This window comes from Anarhichas minor, unplaced genomic scaffold (assembly GCF_050575085.1).
Source record: "Anarhichas minor isolate MPS153535 unplaced genomic scaffold, ASM5057508v1 ptg000033l, whole genome shotgun sequence".
Taxonomy (NCBI): domain Eukaryota; kingdom Metazoa; phylum Chordata; class Actinopteri; order Perciformes; family Anarhichadidae; genus Anarhichas; species Anarhichas minor.
In genome coordinates, this window is record NW_027466479.1 from 2,302,953 (window position 1) to 2,322,148 (window position 19,196).

Genomic DNA, 19,196 nt, shown 5'->3' on the forward strand with positions numbered 1-19,196 from the left:
GTGGAGCCTGTATCTAGCATGATGTGCATATCAGTGCCCTCAACAATTCCATTTATATAGGAGGTGAAATCTTTACTTCCAGTGTTCTCAGTTTCAGTCACAGGCCTTGTCATATCTGTACTACCACTAGGGGTTGTCTGTTGTCGGGTGCTGTCGTTTTGTTCAGTGAGGCAGACCTCTGGGGCTTCCAGAGAAGTAGCTGATGAGTGCCCCGCATCATCAGCTAGTGTCCGTTTCCCTGTTCAAATCTGCCATGATCTTTGTAGTCAGTTTTGGTGGGGCTCTGCTGGCCTTTGTCCTCATACTCTCGGAATGACACATGTTTGGAATAGGGACTTGGGCTTTGGCGACGAGAGTCATAGTGGTGTCTGCTGGGTGAGGTTTGCCTCCATCTCCTTTCCTCAAAAGGACCAGAGGCATGGGTGGAGTAGTGCGTGTCTCTGTAAGGCTGTCGGTACCTGTCAGGTTCCCTGCGGGTGAAGTCCTGATGGTGGCGGCTTACATGAGAATAGCGTTCCGGAGAAAATTGATGGGAACATGAATATCTGGATGGGGAATTTCCATAACCTGAGCTCCATGCATTAGTGGGTAATCTGGGTCTATCTGGGCTCCTTCGATGAGGTGAGGGAGATCTACGATGACGCACCTGCATGTTCCTTTCCCAGTGGCGCCCACTGCTTTGCTCATCCAGCTTCAGTTTCAATGCACTCAGATCATGACTTAAATCTTTTACATTAGAAGTCAGATTCTGGACTGCTTTTCTGAGTTCAGGGTCTTTGTCATGTACCGCATTTACTGACGATACTGGGCCGACATCTCTGACAACGACATTAGCCGGAGACATTGGCATTATCAATCTAGCTGCTTGGCGAGCACGCTCAGCTTGGGAGGCAACTTCAAAAGCTTCGGTGAAACTTTTCACTCCTCTTTCATGACACTTGACTTGAAGCTCTTGATCCAGACCACCAATGAAGCGAGACATTTTCATATACTCTGAAGCTTTATGCTCAAAATCTGGAAAGGCTTCTTTGACAAGCCTGCATACATCGGCAGCATAAACTTCCATTGCTTCATTAGGCAGTCTTTGACGGGCGTTAGGGAATGTTTGAAATGATGCAATTATGTCTTTTTGGCCAAAAGCTGTCTGCAAGTGGCTCTTTGTTTCAGCATAGGAGCTCTGAGTTTCCCGAGGCAGATTATCCCAAACAATAAACAGTTCTGGCGGTAGTCTAGTAGGTAGCTCAGCTGCCAACACTGTACTCAAATCCACACCACTGTCCTTGTAACGGGCCTCTTGAATTACCTCGTAGCGGCGAGCCCACAGTTGAAAAGACTCGACAGTTCACAGACGACCCGTTAGGAATCCGTCGCCGAACGCAGCTCCGGGCTTCAGTCGGGAGTGTGCTGAGTAAGTACTTCGGAGAAGTATAATTAAAACGTTACACAGAATAGTTCGAGCAGTGTCCGCGTCAAGGCGAGCTGTTCCCCGACTACCCGGTATCTGTTACCGGTGTGGTCGATGACTGTGTGACAGTATTTGCGGTGGCTAACGCGTTACGGCGAGCACCAGTGTTCGGTTAGCATTAGCTTGTTAGCCGAGCGGAGTACCCGGAGTTCAGCTAACGTGTCACGGCGAGCGAACTCCTTCGATAAGCTATTCACCCGGGCTAAACCCCGTGTGCTAGCACAATTGGCCGACAGGCTAACGCATTTCGGTGCGCCCTGTACGGCTGATTATTTATGTATTTCCCTCCCTTTCCAGTCGCCATGTCGAAGGCCGCTACCCCCACCAGAGTGTCGGAACCAAAGACCAAAGAGGCTGTATCCCGCCTGTGCCCTGCGTCATGCGAGGCGTCCATCTCGGGCAGGGACCCTCATCCTATGTGCATAGCTTGCATGGGCGATAAACACGCTCATGCAGCGCTGGCTGACCCCCAGGCATGTTTGCACTGTGCGTCAATGCCAGAGAAAATCCTGGAAAGGAGACTGAGAGTGGTGGTATCCAATAAGCAGGACCCGTGCCTGTCAGGAACCACCACGCAAGCCACCCATCTGCCGCGAGCTACTGCGAGCTGGGTGGACATGATGGAGGCTGAATGCAGGGAAATACCTCCACTTTTCGAGGGGCTCCTCGATGTGGAGCTGGGCTGTGAGGACGCAGAGGGCGATGCCAACTCTGACTTCCTCGAAATGGATGACACGGAGGAAGAGGAGGATGACTCCACTTTTCCTCTCCAACAGCCCAGACCCCCTAGTGCAGTGGTTCTCAACTGGTTTGGCTGCGGGACCCACCATCACCCCTTAATGACAAGCCGCGACCCACAACCCAAATTATTTACTGTAATGTGCCGTTGTCTTGATTTTGTCGGAAAAAAACAGTAATCCTCAAACCTGCTTCATGGTCACACATTTCATGCGTCTACTCACCATCACTGTTGACACACTGCACTTGTGGGATCTGGGTTCCAGGTCCACATTCCTTCTCATTATCAGGGATGCACTCCTCCAGTTTAACCACCAGCCAGTCGTAGCAGCTGGGGTCTTCACACGGTATCGCCTCCACCAGGTGGGGGCAGTTGCCCGTCCCGCCTGTCGGCTCATTGACGATCTTCCTCTTCCTCAGTTTGAAGCCTGTCGAGAACAACAGGACCCTAATGAAGTAACTGAACACAAACCAGCCCCACGCTAATCAACCAAATCCCCCCACATTCTCTCTGTGAGCTGCTGAGCAGAAACTTGTCAGAATCTAATGTGCAGCCGATAGCATATTAACTTCACTCCGTGGTCACAGTGTGCCTTTGATGATAACCATAATATTGCATTTAATGTGACAGTCCATTAAGCCTGAAGTTGAGAGATATTCCAAGAACAACTTGACATAATGAATGTTTTTATTCTCCTCTCATTACAGTAGCTTTTATCCAAAGTGACTAATGCATGCAGGATTCCATTAATTCAGCTGGGGTTTGTTCTCGTGTGTATGTCGTTTCCTCTGCTCAAGGGCACAGGATTGACCAGGTCCTGGGAAGGGGGGATGTTAGCTCTAGCCCAGCCAAGGTCATCCACCCCCTAATCCACACTCCTGCTCCAGCCCGATAAGGCAGCAGGGTCCTGGAGTGGAGGACTCAGGTGGAGATGTCAGGATCCTTTTCCATTTCATTTTTGTCTCTCCTTTCCCCTCAAAAACCTTTATTTAATCAGACAGGTCGGCAGAACATGTGCCGCCGTGTGTCAAGACCCTTTTGATGGAGGTTTTATCTTGGGGGGGTTAAGATGGGGGAGATGAGGCTCGGGGTGCAGGGAATTAAATTCTATCAGGCAGCACTCGGTTGCTATCTGCAGGGTAGATTATGAATGGCAAGGCTGCAGCTGCTGTCAGAGCTTCATTTTGACCGAAGACAAAGATACATGGAAGCAATCACATGTGATGAGCCACCGTGTACGTAGCATGTACATGTAGCTCATGTAACCAAGGGCTGTGCAATTATTCTCAATCCAAGGTGACGGACAAAATAAGGGATAAAAACAAGACGACTCCAACCAAATCAAAAGTGCTGTTTGTTGATTTTAGATCAAAGCACAATTTCAAAGAGAATTTCAAAATTGCAAGAGAAGTTGTTAACAGTCATAACTGTATGAGGCGAAATAATTGTTGGTCAATGTTTCACTGGCTAACTGTGTGTACCATCATCTTGGTTACAATGTAGAGTACCCACCATTAATTCATGCTGAATTGATACATTTTTGATTCATTTTTCAGTTAATAGTTATTTTACATCATCATTTTTACAGATTGTAATGCTATATTTATGCTGTTTAAACTGTGTATTGTTGCACACAATACCAATTGATATACTATATAAAGTATTTGTTAACAGTTAATGATTTGCTCCTAAACCCTCTATAAACATTACTTGGCTATTTATTGGATGTAACTGATGATTATAATACTTTGTTAAATGGTTAATATTTGGTTACTGGACGATCAATGTAATGTTTGTGGATGTTTCACTAATGATGTCTTAAAGGTTTACACATTCATACCATATTTTAAGCATTATATATCATATATATATTTATCAAAGAATTATTTCACATTACACAAACAAATGAAAAAATAAGACAAATGATAGCATTACTAATGATTAGTTAACATAAGTTATTTCATTGTCTGTTGACAATATTAACTCAAGTTTAACTCACTATTAATGTACCCTTCATGAATGATTAATGAAGGGTTAATGGTTATTACAAAGTGTTACCATGCTCTGCAGTTGAACTTGTCCACTTCAGCTCTAAAGCAGCTCATGTTGGAATTGTGTGTAAACTGAGGAAAGCCGTGTCATCAGAGAACTTCACTATTGATGGGTTAGGAGCTGATGACATCACTGTGAGCAGAGTAAACAGAGAGTGAACTGAGGCGTCCATGGGGAGGCCTGTAGTTCATAGCCCTCTTCTAGAGAGAGCTGAGTGCATGGTTGTGGTCTGTCTGATGAAAAGAATAATACCAACTCATCAAAAAAGTAGTTTAACTGAGCTAACATTTTAAGCAAGATATGTGGATGAACAGTGTTAAAAGTAAAGTAAATAAAAAGCACTCTGCCATACAGCAGAACTCTGCTGTTTCAAGACAAGATGCAGTATTCTGGAGATGATGTCACTTGTGCTGCGATTTCTTATGTAAGCAAATTAGTGCTGATCTAGTTCCTCCATCATAATCCTGACAAGGATTATATATTATATTATTACATTATATAATTATAATAGATTTTCTCCAGAGCTCTGGCACCGTGTGTGTATCTACAGAGAGCTATAAGAGACGATGCCAGGCCAGTTCCTCAGCAAATGTCCTTTTAAAAAAGACAATCCTGCCGTAGCCCATTGCTCTATTAATGTGTAAACTACATATAAAAGCATTCAGTTCCTTTGCTTTTCTCTTGGAATCCATGTTGGTAATGTCTCTAAATGAGTTTCTTTGTGTTAGATTTGATATTGATTATCAGAAAACTGCACTGTTGGTTTTGCACATAAATTGATGCACACTTGTTAGTAGAGATATTTCCGATACTAGTAGCAATAGAGCTTACTTATTTATTTATTTTTGCTTGTCTGTACATATTTTTTTCAAATCTTCATCTTGTGCTGCTCAAATGCTAAATGTCCCTCCTGGGATCAATAGACACCTTGTCTTAGCTCATCTTCTTATCAATTAAACTACATTTAGTGAGCTGTGACTAATTCAAATTCATAGTTAGAGTTTGCCAAAATACAAGATGAAGTTGTTGTCAGTTAAAGGTGTTTTCCTGGAGAAATAATCACCCATCGTCACTGTGATGTGTGAGAAGAGACAGAGTGAAATGTATTCTTTAGGTTCAAAAAGAAGAAGGTCGTCTTCCTCTTCATAAACAATCTAGCTTCTTAGCCAGTTAGTTGTCAAGTGAATGCTTCAGGATAGTGAACTGTAGTCTGCATCTCTCAGTTCAACTTATAAAGAAGTTGCAATATTTAGTTTGACACTTAACAGTATGGTTAAGAATGTTAGCAAACAGTTGCCTATTTACATATCCTGCAGACAAGGAGCAACGTTAGCATTCATTTGGAGTTGTGTGTCTAGCCAACTGGTAAACGTAAACCCAATGTTCACTCTGCCAACTCTAAAAGATTCTGTAGCGGCTAAATGCACAACTATGTTCACCAGCTAGTGGCTGAATGTATCTATCTGCTGTTTGGTGCTGAGCAGGTAGTGTACAGTGGGTTTCTCAGAGCCAGCTCTGGCAGGAAGCAGAGCTTTAGAGAGTGAGAATGAATGTAGAGCTGTGGGCCATAAACACAAACAATCAGCTTCAGGCCCTACATGGACACTGCAGAGTTGGATCTTCACTCTCTGTTGGTTTGTTTCTAAAAGCGACACCTTTTTTATCAAGTGTAAACATTTGATCCATTGTTAACAAAACAAAATAGGTTTCTGCACTTTTGCGCATAATGTCATTGTAAAGTAATCTAAAGCTAGACTAGATACCGTGTAGAAGCATCAGGTCTATCATTAGGTGTCTTTATTACTCAAAGACGATCGAGTAATGCCATATTCATCAACTGTGGGATATCTTGCTCAAAGTGAAAATCTATTTTCTAGGATCTTGGAAGAACAATCGCAACAAACATTTCATCGGATTGTTTTCATGGAGAAATGATAAGTGTAAGATTATGTGTTTATGCTTGATACAAGTTCAATGTATTTGAATACAGTGCATTGTAGACACCTGCCCAGAGTTAAAAGGAAGGTGATGTAAATCCCAATTGCAATCTTGGTGGGAGAAATCATACAGCAAAACTAACATTCAGCAATCTAAGGTGTTCACAGCCAACTGATTCCCATGTTCCTTGTCAGGACGATAAAAAGATTTTATATTTTTAGTTCACATCTTTCTGGATAACGAGAGCCATAGTGCACACACTTGAGGACGTGTGTGTGTGTGTTTGTTATGTTTACTTTCAGTTGTGTACAGTAGTCAGACAGCAAGAGCAGAAGTAGAGTGGTGAGAATACGAGCGAGTGGGAGCAGATCCATCATTAAGATGCATGCAGGAGCATTTCAAGCCGTCCCTTTCATTTGAGGCGCTTCATTAAGGCAGAGTCAACATGCATTAGTCATGGCAGACGCCGCTGTTCCGGGGATAATTAAGGGCCGAGGCAGCGACTGAGGCAGCGACCGTGTCAACCACGCTGATGGACTAGCTCAACCTGCTACAACAGACAAACAAATTAGGCAGAGCGGATGATGACGCTTTGGCTCCCAGACCAAACTTTTTCCCTCCTCTGGTGCTGTTGCAAGGCCCAGATTTTGACTTTGATAGCAATACTAACTTTGATATTTAATGATTTATACTAACATGATCCAATAGGAGATCACATCCAGAAAACACATCAAGCTTTATCGCAGAATGACTGTGTGAGAGTAGAGCAAACACAGTCGCAAGTGAACACGCTTGCGTGAATGATGACATGTAGTGTTAAAGCGCTTTGAGTGGTCGGAAGACTAGAAAAGAACTATACAAGTACATCCATTACTATTTATTTCTTACCTTTTTTGGCTGCCTGGTCCTGGCAGTTTTCATAGGTGCAGGGTCCCCAGGCACTCCAAGAAGACACCTCACATTCAACAGGACAGCTGATATGGCAGAGCTGGGTGGTGTTCGGGGGGATACCCAGACACAGATCACTGTCCATTGGTCGCAATGCTATGGAGACACAGATGAAAGGAATGTCATGTGGGGAAACTTGGGTTTTTATCACAGCAAACATAATACAGTAAAATGAAAGAGATCCTGGCACATTAAACAAGGAAGCCAACAGTTTGAAGATGTTCCACAGTTCCTGTCATTGATACTCCTGCAAACACTATGGAAAGAGGAATCACTCAGGGAATTAACTCAGGTTGCTAAAATAGTGGAAGAATGTTTCCCTCTGCACCACCAGCTGTGAAATATGGGTTTCTAACTAATACATCAGGACCGTCCGTTCAGTTTCAAAGCTGCACAGTATACCATGCATACAGGTGCTGGTCATATAATTAGAATATCATCAAAAAGTTGATTTATTTCACTAATTCCATTCAAAAAGTGAAACTTGTCTATTATATTCATTCATTACACACAGACTGATATATTTCAAATGTTTATTTCTTTTAATTTTGATGATTATAACTGACAACTAAGGGAAATCCCAAATTCAGTATCTCAGAAAATTAGAATATTGTGAAAAGGTTCAATATTGAAGAGACCTGGTGCCACACTCTAATCAGCTAATTAACTCAAAACACCTACAAAGGCCTTTAAATGGTCTCTCAGTCTAGTTCTGTAGGCTACACAATCATGGGGAAGACTGCTGACTTGACAGTTGTCCAAAAGACGACCATTGACACCTTGCACAAGGAGGGCAAGACACAAAAGGTCATTGCAAAAGAGGCTGGCTGTTCACAGAGCTCTGTGTCCAAGCACATTAATAGAGAGGCGAAGGGAAGGAAAAGATGTGGTAGAAAAAAGTGTACAAGCAATAGGGATAACCGCACCCTGGAGAGGATTGTGAAACAAAACCGATTCAAAAATGTGGGGGAGATTCAGAAAGAGTGGACTGCAGCTGGAGTCAGTGCTTCAAGAACCACTACGCACAGACGTATGCAAGACATGGGTTTCAGCTGTCGCATTCCTTGTGTCAAGCCACTCTTGAACAACAGACAGCGTCAGAAGCGTCTCGCCTGGGCTAAAGACAAAAAGGACTGGACTGCTGCTGAGTGGTCCAAAGTTATGTTCTCTGATGAAAGTAAATTTTGCATTTCCTTTGGAAATCAGGGTCCCAGAGTCTGGAGGAAGAGAGGAGAGACACACAATCCACGTTGCTTGAGGTCCAGTGTAAAGTTTCCACAGTCAGTGATGGTTTGGGGTGCCATGTCATCTGCTGGTGTTGGTCCACTGTGTTTTCTGAGGTCCAAGGTCAACGCAGCCGTATACCAGGAAGTTTTAGAGCACTTCATGCTTCCTGCTGCTGACCAACTTTATGGAGATGCAGATTTCATTTTCCAACAGGACTTGGCACCTGCACACAGTGCCAAAGCAACCAGTACCTGGTTTAAGGACCATGGTATCCCTGTTCTTAATTGGCCAGCAAACTCGCCTGACCTTAACCCCATAGAAAATCTATGGGGTATTGTGAAGAGGATGATGCGAAATGCCAGACCCAACAATGCAGAAGAGCTGAAGGCCACTATCAGAGCAACCTGGGCTCTCATAACACCTGAGCAGTGCCACAGACTGATCGACTCCATGCCACGCCGCATTGCTGCAGTAATTCAGGCAAAAGGAGCCCCAACTAAGTATTGAGTGCTGTACATGCTCATACTTTTCATGTTCATACTTTTCAGTTGGCCAAGATTTCTAAAAATCCTTTCTTTGTATTGGTCTTAAGTAATATTCTAATTTTCTGAGATACTGAATTTGGGATTTTCCTTAGTTGTCAGTTATAATCATCAAAATTAAAAGAAATAAACATTTGAAATATATCAGTCTGTGTGTAATGAATGAATGAATATAATAGACAAGTTTCACTTTTTGAATGGAATTAGTGAAATAAATCAACTTTTTGATGATATTCTAATTATATGACCAGCACCTGTATATGCCTGTGCAGGGACAACAGCACTTCAACTCCAGTCTTCAAAGTTATGTGTAATCTGTATGGGTTAGCACAGGGGTCGGCAACCCGCGGCTCCAGAGCTGCATGCGGCTCTTCAACCCCTCTGTTGCGGCTCCCTGAGGCTACATCCACACGAATACATTTTTGTTTTAAAACAGAGTTTTAACAAACAAAAGCGATCTCAGTCCACACAACGTTTCAGCATCGTTTTAGAATTGATCTCCGTCCAGACTAAAACGCCTAAAAAGGAATACCACATGACTCTTCACGTACACTGGGCATGATGGTGACGGTCTAAACAGGAAGTAGATTGGTTGCTTAGTTAAAAAAATACAACAGAGTAATAAAGTAGTCTTTAATAATGAACGGTCGTGTTTGATACTTAAGATCTTCTCTAAAATCTTCCTCTATGAACTCAAATAGACACATTTAGTGGAAAGTTTTAGAAGTTTTATTTTTCAGACTCTGTTACAGCGCTGCGTGCGGGTCTTCATCTCTCTCTCTGACATCAGATTTACTTTAAAATCAACACTTACACATAAAGGTTTACTAGATTATGGTCCATAAATGTGGTCAACACACGTCTCTCACTCATTTCCTCGGTTTCGGTGTTCTCTGGTCTCACTCGTAGCTCTGCTGGTGACTAAAGTCTCTGTCCTACTGGAGAGCAATTACTGCTTTTGTTCTGTTATATTTTATCTGCAGACTTCACAATAGTTGTGCAGAACAAAATAAGTATTAATAAGAAAAAGAAATCCTCTGTTTTGTGTCCGTCCTCCTCAAAGCCGCTAACCGTGACTTCAGACGTCCGCTCCGTAGGTCTGATAACGCCGCTGGTCACACCGCTCACTAATCGCCCCAATAACAGCTGCTTCCTCCGCAGACATGCAGACTTTAAATCAGGGCTGTCAAACTCGTTTTCACTCTGGGCCACATCAGCATCACGGTCGCCCTCAAAGGGCCGGTTGTAAATGTAAGACTGTAAATGTACTCCCTAACATATTGGAAAATAACTGTCTCTGCATTTGATTATTGTTTATTCAAGTGTAAAAATATTGTACATGCCGTTATATAAATGTAAAAATATATTTAAGCACATTTCTGTTATAACTTAAATCCTTTTAATTTAGGGTTAATAAACCCACATTACTATATCAATGATCAAACTATTAAAGAAAATAACAAAGACAACTATCAAACAAGTTATTACAATAACTTTGTTCAATGCTTAAAATCCTTTCAAGGGTGTGTTTGCACAATCCCACGTGAAGTATTTCATGTGTTGTAAAGCCACGTTTAAAGTACTCTTCAATGTACTCACAATACATTTCCATGTCAAGTGTACAGTAACCAGCCAAAGAGCTGCTTCTGTGACTGTGTGTTTAAGTATCTCATTTTGACTTTCTATCTCATCATTTCGACTATGGGGATATTTTTATTATTAAGTCTAACTTTTAATTATTATATTTTATTTTTTATTTATTTTTGCTGGCGGATTCGCGGGCCACATAAAATAACGTGGCGGGCCGGATTTGGCCCGCGGGCCTTGAGTTTGAGACCCCTGCTTTAACTGAACAACAGCTGCTAGTAAAGACAACAAGGCCAGCAACACCTGTAATCAGTTGTCCATGAATTAACCTGGTAGTCGATCGGTAATCAATGTTTGTGGGCTTCCGGGAAAGGGTCACGTGATAGGTGTGTGACGAATCAGGGAAGGAATCAAGGAAAGAACCAATCAAGTAGCGAACGCGGGTGACTACGTCATCGTTTCTAAACGTATGCGTTTACGAGCATCGAGCGTCCACACGAAGAGGTAACTCCGGAGTTTTCGGTGCTCGAAAACTCCGGCGTAGTGTGGACGCTCAGTGTAAACGTAGCAGAACATGCGTTTTCAAATGGAAACGTAGTAGTGTGGACATGGCCTCAGGCTTTGACAACAAATAACATGGAAATAAATAACGGTTATTTTTACATAATATTTTGCCCAGTGGACAATCTTTCAAAGGCAACACCTCTTATCTTGGAGTTTGAGGTGATACCGAGTCACAGACCCCCGCCCTCTGTTATCTATCAATGGATAAATCCAAAAAAAGAAAAGTCACGGAGGAAAATAGAGAGTTTAATTCTGCGTGGACGTCTTCATTTGCTTTCACTGCCAACGATGCTGGCTTACCTGTATGCTTGATATGTGGCGAGAAATTTGCAAACAAAACAAAAATATTATTTGTGTTTGCTTACTATAGGTTTTCTTCCCATATGTTATGTATGACAAGACCCAAAATGAACACTGTAAGCGGACTGCTTGATTACTATAAGCAAACAATTCAAACAGCATTTGTATAGAAATGCTTCTGTCCCAAGCTTTATGAGTGGTAGATCACTGTAACAGTAATAACTATACGCTGTTTACACTGGACCATCAAATTGCTATTTTATGCTTAAGACTGTTCATTAAATCAAATTTCATTGATGAATCAACCTATTTACACAAATAAGCACCAGCTGTAGACCACAGGTTATGGAAGGCGATTTAGACCTCAGGCTTCACTATAAATAAAATGATAAAATAAAACAACTGCCTGTTGTATTCAAACCTTTAATTGAAGGTAATTGCTTGGTATTGAAATGGGTTTGTAATTATAAGTAAAGAGTATCTGGCGGGAAGGCATTGGCAATAACAGTCACAGGACAGCAAAATCAGAATGTGCGAAAGTCTCAACAAATGAAGCTTTAAAAGCCATCTACCTCTGGCTGCAGACCTGTGGTGTCACATGTTCTCATATTGCCATTCAGAACCTTCAGAACAACATTAATATTGTTCTACTCACTGCACCCTGCCCCCCATTCCATGAATCATTCCTGTCACTCCCACTGTGACTAGCACAGCTGTGTAAAAGGTATAAGGACTGTAATGTGAGTGAAGACAGTGATTAATTACCACACTCCTCTGAATATTACATTATATGCTTCTATGTGTGTCTGAGTGTGTGACTCCATTGAACCTGCATACACAGCACTTTGCAGTGGTTTTGCAATTAACTTTTATAGCCTCTATTTGAATAGAACTATCATATTTTAAGGACCCTTAGGAATGAACTTGTTACATTTACCAATGCCAAATATGTATTCTGTAAAGGCAGGTGGTCCTTCCCTGAGACGTGGCTCATGTTGCTAAAGGACAGCTCTAGAGAAACAGCTGAAATGTTCACGGCCTTCACGTGATACCTGTTATTTAGAGGAGTAGACGCAATGCTTTGAGCTTCATGCTGACGTCGGCACATCTACATATGCTAATTGGAACGGCAAAAAACGTTGTTGCACTCATATTGAAACCTAGCACCTAAAAAACAAAGCAGTGAGGCTGGATACTGCCTGGCCCCAAATTGTCTGTCGGATTGAGGGAATTTCATTTAACACGACTATATTTAAGAATAGGCACCATGTCAACACAATACAAAGTGTAGTAATACAAATATTAAAGCTCGATTTCCATACAGGGGCCCCTCTGCAAGACAGGAGGACAAGACTCAGAAATAATGAAGGACCCACTTGATATTGTACTTTACTGCAAATTTCCTAATAAATTGAATTAAAAACATCACCCAAATCATGAGGTGAACCCAGGCCTTTTAGATCCGTTGAGATCAGTTGCCTACTCTTACTTTGCTAGTTAGCTTTAAACACAACATGCAGCTGAGGATGAAAGGCACCAAGTTCTTTGGTATTTGGTCAGAACAAAAGCCCTGAGAGAAAAGTACAACAGGGGGAAGGAATGATCTGCTAGGATGATGTTTTCCTCAAAGTTTAATCTCTTTGTGTGAAAAAAATGATTTGGGCACATGACAGTAGTTTGCCTTCAGGGCTCTCTGCCAGAGAGGCTTTATTTTAAACAGGATCATGATATTTTCCTAAAGCTAAATAAATAGGTTTATTGCTTGAACCTAAGGAGATTATTGGCAGAAAGCCCTGAAGGTGAACTTCTCCTGAGTGTTCATTTCGCCCACAGGAGGCTGGAGTGTACCACGACACTGAGACTATTTTCTAGGTGAGTTTTCATTTCTCCATGCACTCTTAACACAAGGTACATACATTGTGTGTTACAAAGTTATACAAATTAAAACTTGCCTGGAAGAAAACACGAGTGCTTTTAATGCTATTGAAAACAAGGTCAGAGGTGGACTTCAGTCCCTTGTGGCTGAAATGAGTATTACAACAACACTAATCTTGACAAACAAAAAAACGAAAGAATCCCAGAAGTGTTTGTTAATCTGTCAAAAACACTGAAGAGAAAACAATTCTAGATCAGACTTAGAAAAAAGGATACACAGATTTTTTTCTCTCACTTTCCTCTCTGTAGAAACCAAAGTATCGGTCAATAAAATGTGTGACCTGACAATAGATCAATATGTGTTGAGTGTCATTGGAGATCATCAAAGTCATTACTGTACGTTTAATACTCTGGCAACTACAAAAGTCTGAACAACATTTCATGACATTCCAAGTAATAGTTTTTGCAATATTTCATTCTAAACCGACCAACCGACATAGCATCCCGAGAGCCACACCGCTGACGTGTGTGACCTACACATTTGGACAAGACGGGCTAATTGGCCGATCAGACAAAGGTATATGGAAATACTGACAATATTGGCAGAGAACTGTCACGACCCGCTGTGAAAATGCCAAATCATTCTAATGGGTTATAAATTGCAACTGGGCGGTATTAAACATGTGATTAGCAAACATGGCACTGCAATAGCAGGTGCTGAATAAGATCGTCCAAATGATCTGTTGATGACTTAAACTCCAACATGTCCATGTGTTGCTGTGCCAACCAAACAGTCCCATTTCTTATAAAAAGCTTTTCATCCACATGCTCCGTTCAGACCTTTTGGAGGATAATAGTCTTTTGTTGACCTCCCTCCTTGTCCAGTCTGAGCAGCTCTTCACAACCATAACAAAGGCTGATTAATGGAAATATCCTCACAGACTGACCTTGCTCAGGTATGTCTGTGCCAGATGGTCTAGTCTTCCCTGTGCAGCGCTTCCAGCCGCCAAATTAGGAACCTGCGCGGCTACGTGCCACCTGCCATCAGTAACCCGACAGCCAGTTCCTTTCCAGTCGAGGGTTCGTGGCATCACGGTGGCACAGCTGTTATACAGCATGTCACGCTTTGCTCTCCAATTAAGTTTTGCATCGATCGGACCAAACAGGAAAACACTGCTGAAACAACGTACACGCAGTAACATTCAGAGGAAATTGTTCTCTTCAGAAGAAAATGATAAACTGTCTATGAAATGTGCGCTACCAAGGAGGATTAACAAGCTGTTCATGATAATCAAAAGCTCTCCATTTGAGAGTGTAGCATTGTAATAAACAGTGATGCTGTCAACAGTAATCACTGCATGTCTGAGAGAGATCCAGCGCTGAGTGAATCCTAGCAGTGATCTGTGATACTAGCTCCCAGTAATCGGACTGGGAATGACGTGTGTCCACAGATATTACTGGCAGACTGTCCTCTCTCAGTCTCTCTGGGATTCACTGATCATCCTTGAAAGTAAATGATGAGATTGTATCAGCTTTATTGGGCAACTGAAGAATTGTTACTTCATGATTGGACTCAGTTTCGGACTTAGTTTTGATTATTTTCATTACTATTAATTCACGTTTTATTTCTTGCCACATCTGTAATTTGAATCTTATTTGAACTGAAGGAGATGTAATTGGGGAGATCACGGTAATCTGCTGTTTTGCATGTAGGGGGCAAGCAATTTTCAAGCATGCACTGCTTGTTCCCCAGCCTCTGTTTAAGTATTAAGTGTGGTTGGTCCTTTCTGTGGCACATTTTGGTTGGTTTCATGTGAGAAGGAAACAAGGAAACTACACTGGAACAGAAATGACTCAGCTTTACAGAAATTGTCACAATAGCAGAATTCTAAAGTGTAGCAAATCCCTCCCTGCAGTTGGGGCAAAAACACCATTGTTTGTCACCATAATTACCCTAACTTATGTCAAAGTGAAAGAAATTACGTTAAAACAAACTGGCCTTGGATAATAAAAAGCATGGTAGTTGAACTTTTAAAAAGCATCATTCCACGAAAAAAAAGGTGATCTAATATCAACATCCTGTCTGCCAATGGAATTGTTGTGGCAGTTGGTGTCATTATTTAATAAAAAATATATTACATGAATATTCTTACTAGTGGGTAACCAATGTCAACATGGCCAAGCAATACTTAAAGCAAAGAAAGAATACCAATAAAGAGACTTGTGTTCAAATGTTCAGCTCCTTTCAGCCCTCAGCTGGTAAAGCTAGAACCTAGAAAAGGCTGTTTCCTTTCCTTAGACCCTTGTTGATGTAAGCTCCACCTCTACCTGCTGGCTGATGTGCTATCGTTAAAGTTATTTGCAAGATAGATAGAAAGTTAGCTGACCAGACACTCCTCAAGCCAATTGGTGGAAATTATGCAGACACAAAATATTTCAGATACATCAGTAGTGCCATGGCCACCATTGTAAGACTGCAGTGAAGGAATTAGGTTTAGCCAACACAGAAACAGCGTAAAGAAAGAAGTGAGAGATGGAACATAGGGGATGGATAGAGGTTCCTTATTTACATCGTGACGTGTCCAAGTTAGGGGGTAGCTAAAATGATATCTTAGAGCAAGGACAGGTGCAGGCTGAACAGAAGGAGGAGGCTGTGGCTTTCATTTCTCACATCCATTCCACTCTTGTTTCTTCTCGCTTTTCTCCATCTGCCACCATCCGTCGTTAGTGACACCTTGAAGTCATAATACCTTCAATAATGTGCCCCTCTTCCACCCAAAAACACTTTGCTTAACAATTACCGTAATAACATGCAGACAGGACGGCTTGGCTAGAGGGGCAGCCACTATTTCCTATTTCATCCTGACAATATATGTAAAAGGGAAGTGTTGAAAGTCAGACTGTTAGCAAAATTGGCAAAGTGGAATCTTGAAGCCGGAGGATGAAAGCGCATGGATGGTTGTGAGCATCTGATCTGAATCATTTCTAGCAGCAGACGCCAGTATAGCCTCCCCGGCCAGATGGACTAAGTCTTATTGTGTCAGTGCAGGATAAGCATAGGCTTGCTACCAGGCCACTTGCAGCCTCCGTGTGCTCAGTAATGCCACCAATTTATGTGAAAGCTCATATTTCATCTGCTATCCTCTCTGTGTGGCTTTTGCACGTACATTAGCATATTCATATAGCTCAGTCCCTAGATTTAATATGAGGGAGAAACCTCTTCAGTTCTTCACTGTGGTTCACACATGGCTGGTGATGCAGGGGGAGGATAGCAGCAGAGCTGGAACAGATGACATGACTTTGGTGTGTGTGTGAAACGCAAGCCTAAGCAGATGATGCAAAAGCTCATCAACAACTTTTTTTTTGTCTGCCACTCGACCCTCACAGATGTTATTTGAAGCTGTTTTTAAACAGCCTCTGTCAAAACATGTGCTTTTAAAAAAACTATGATTTACTCCACGAACCCTCTCGGCTCTCTGTCACCCAGATCCCCCTGATGCTGTGTGTTTGTTATTTGAGCTGATAAACGGCCCTTGATAGGCCATATGAATTCTGTCTAATATAATGATGACTATACAGTTACAAGAATGGATCTGGAATTAAGCTGTGGATTATTTTTAGGTGTCCCAGTTTTTTAACATAAAGGAATATTGAGGAACTAACATGATGACTTCAGAGATTGCATATCAGCCGATGCGTTCAACCTCTTTTGTTTATAAAGCTAAGATAAAAAAACAATTGATAAGAACAGATTTCGGTTTACAAAGCTGTTAAGGCACCTCGTAATTAATGGCCACAAGTTTTTACAGCACTAGTAACAACTAATACTACCTTAACATACAAACAACATTCCTATAGGAAAAGAGCAGTGTGCTTGTGGTAGTCAGTCATAGTGACCTAGTGACCAAAACAAATAGACCCAGATGGCAGTAATTCGGAGACAAAGCCGCACATTCAAGGAATGTTTTCTCCGGCAAAGTGAAGGCACAACAGACGTCCCACAGTGTCACATGTAACAAGGTATGAAGACCACTATGGGAAATGCATTTAAAATCAGTATATTTTAGTAACTCTAATTTTTTCCAAAAGCAGAGATGCAATCTCAAGGTCACCAAACTGGATGTTCTTCACTCCTTGGTTGTGCCAAGAGATTCTGTCACAAACAGATCTAGTGCCGAGCGACACACTTGGCAGGCTCCAGCACCAGCAGCGTTGGCTTGAGACTTCTTGGTGACAGATTTTCTTTTTTCCTTTCAATTTCATTTTCCATTACTTTTTGATTCTCTCGCGTGGGGTTTTCAACACAACGAGGATACATCAATAAATGTATAACATCAAATCATACAAGCTAAATGAATACAGTGAACAAACACTGAGTGGTGAATGAGGCACACCTCCAGTAGATCAAACATAGCGATAGAATAGAACAGGTCAGAAAAGCCAGCTGGGAAAGTCACCTTCTTTGCTCCGGAGTGAGCTGAGGTTGGGTGGTGTATCCGTGCTGGTCTGGACACAGTAGATCTCTCGAGTCTTGATCCCTCCTCCACACAACCCTGTCTGGTTTGCACGCCGGCGGTCCTGTTGGCTCAGCAGCACGTCCACCCTGCACTCTGTCCACTCTGTAGTCCTCCAGCTGTAGCTGAGGACAGAGGTGGACACATGAGTTAGTCTGATAGAGTTTATCAGCCCCAAGTTGTCTTTCCTTGACATTACCAATTGGATTAGTAGAATAGATTGGATCAATACAGCTAATACTCAATTGTTGTCGGTCAGTATCAGCTTTCAAGAGAAAGACACAGGGGTGTGGTCTGTTGGTCCAAATTGATTCATATTGACCAAATCAAATTAGATATCAAGTTTCATTTCCTGTGACATAGATTATGTTCACCAAATCAATGGTTTCATCTGACAAATGTAATCTATAGTACAGTAAAGTACAAACAAGGCCTTACCACCACAAACCAATGAATTGTTATGGTCTTATTAGAATCACATGCAAACCTGTCTGACATTATAATCAAACATCCCAAAACTATCACATTTATTGTTGTTTTTACAGATAAGTCCGGTTATCCCATTAGTTCATATTGTGATTATGCTTTTTAATATGCCCTCAAAACACGCTTTAGAGTGCTGAGTTGTATGGTGAACAAGTCAGAAATACATATACAATAGATAAGCTAAGTAAGAAAAACACATTCACCAATTTAACAACACATGCACTGCATGAGGAAATGCTCTGCAAATGGAGAAAACAATGGAACTAAGTTCCAACACAATGAAAGTGTCCAGTTGACACCAACACTAACACAAGTAGGAATATAATCCAAATCTTCAATTATGTAAGAACTATGAAATTACAGTGTTACATGAGTGTACCGACAATGGATTAAAGCACCCAAAATGATTATGGGAGGAGATTCTTCCTCCATAATCATAATTTCCAATCAGTAAGGTCCACCAAACTTGTATTGTGCCTTTAAAAAAAATATTTAAAGATATCCAGATATGTTCTATGTCGGGTTTTTTTTGTGATCCATATAAATCTTTTAGCAACTTATTCATTTTGAAATGTGTCATAGGGTTGCACTGTAAGGGCTTTTCTATATTTCTTGTTAAATCAATTGACCATGTTAGCAATGCGGTGTACAAATATTTTTTTCTCCTTTGCAGAAACTGTTCCTGTACACCTGGCCCAGAGAATGGGATGATCACACGACCACCTTTGTGCAGCTTTACATTTAAGGTTTATTAGTAATCTGACTCTTTATTAGTGAGTCAAAATGGTTGAAAATCTGATTTGAAATAAAATGCTAAACAGAGCATACGATACTCAAATCAGCAGAAATCATTTTCTAAAAATACCATTTGCAGAGTCAGCATTGTGGTTTAACCTTTTTTTAATTGCTTTGAGGGACACTCAGTTGTGTGCGTGGTTCTTTGCAGTCACTGAACAGCA

At 41.6% G+C, this 19,196-nt stretch overlaps 1 protein-coding gene across 1 annotated transcript in view; it reads right to left on the minus strand.

Annotated features, from left to right (window-relative positions):
• thsd7aa (thrombospondin, type I, domain containing 7Aa) overlaps positions 1-19,196 on the minus strand; it is a 172,232-nt gene that overhangs the window by 61,564 nt on the left and 91,472 nt on the right. The window contains exons 5-7 of the mRNA XM_076106377.1: positions 17,695-17,876; positions 7,083-7,238; positions 2,428-2,631 (exon numbers count right to left, since the gene is read on the minus strand). Coding sequence (XP_075962492.1) covers positions 2,428-2,631; positions 7,083-7,238; positions 17,695-17,876 — 542 coding nt within the window. The remainder of the gene's footprint in view (positions 1-2,427; positions 2,632-7,082; positions 7,239-17,694; positions 17,877-19,196) is intronic.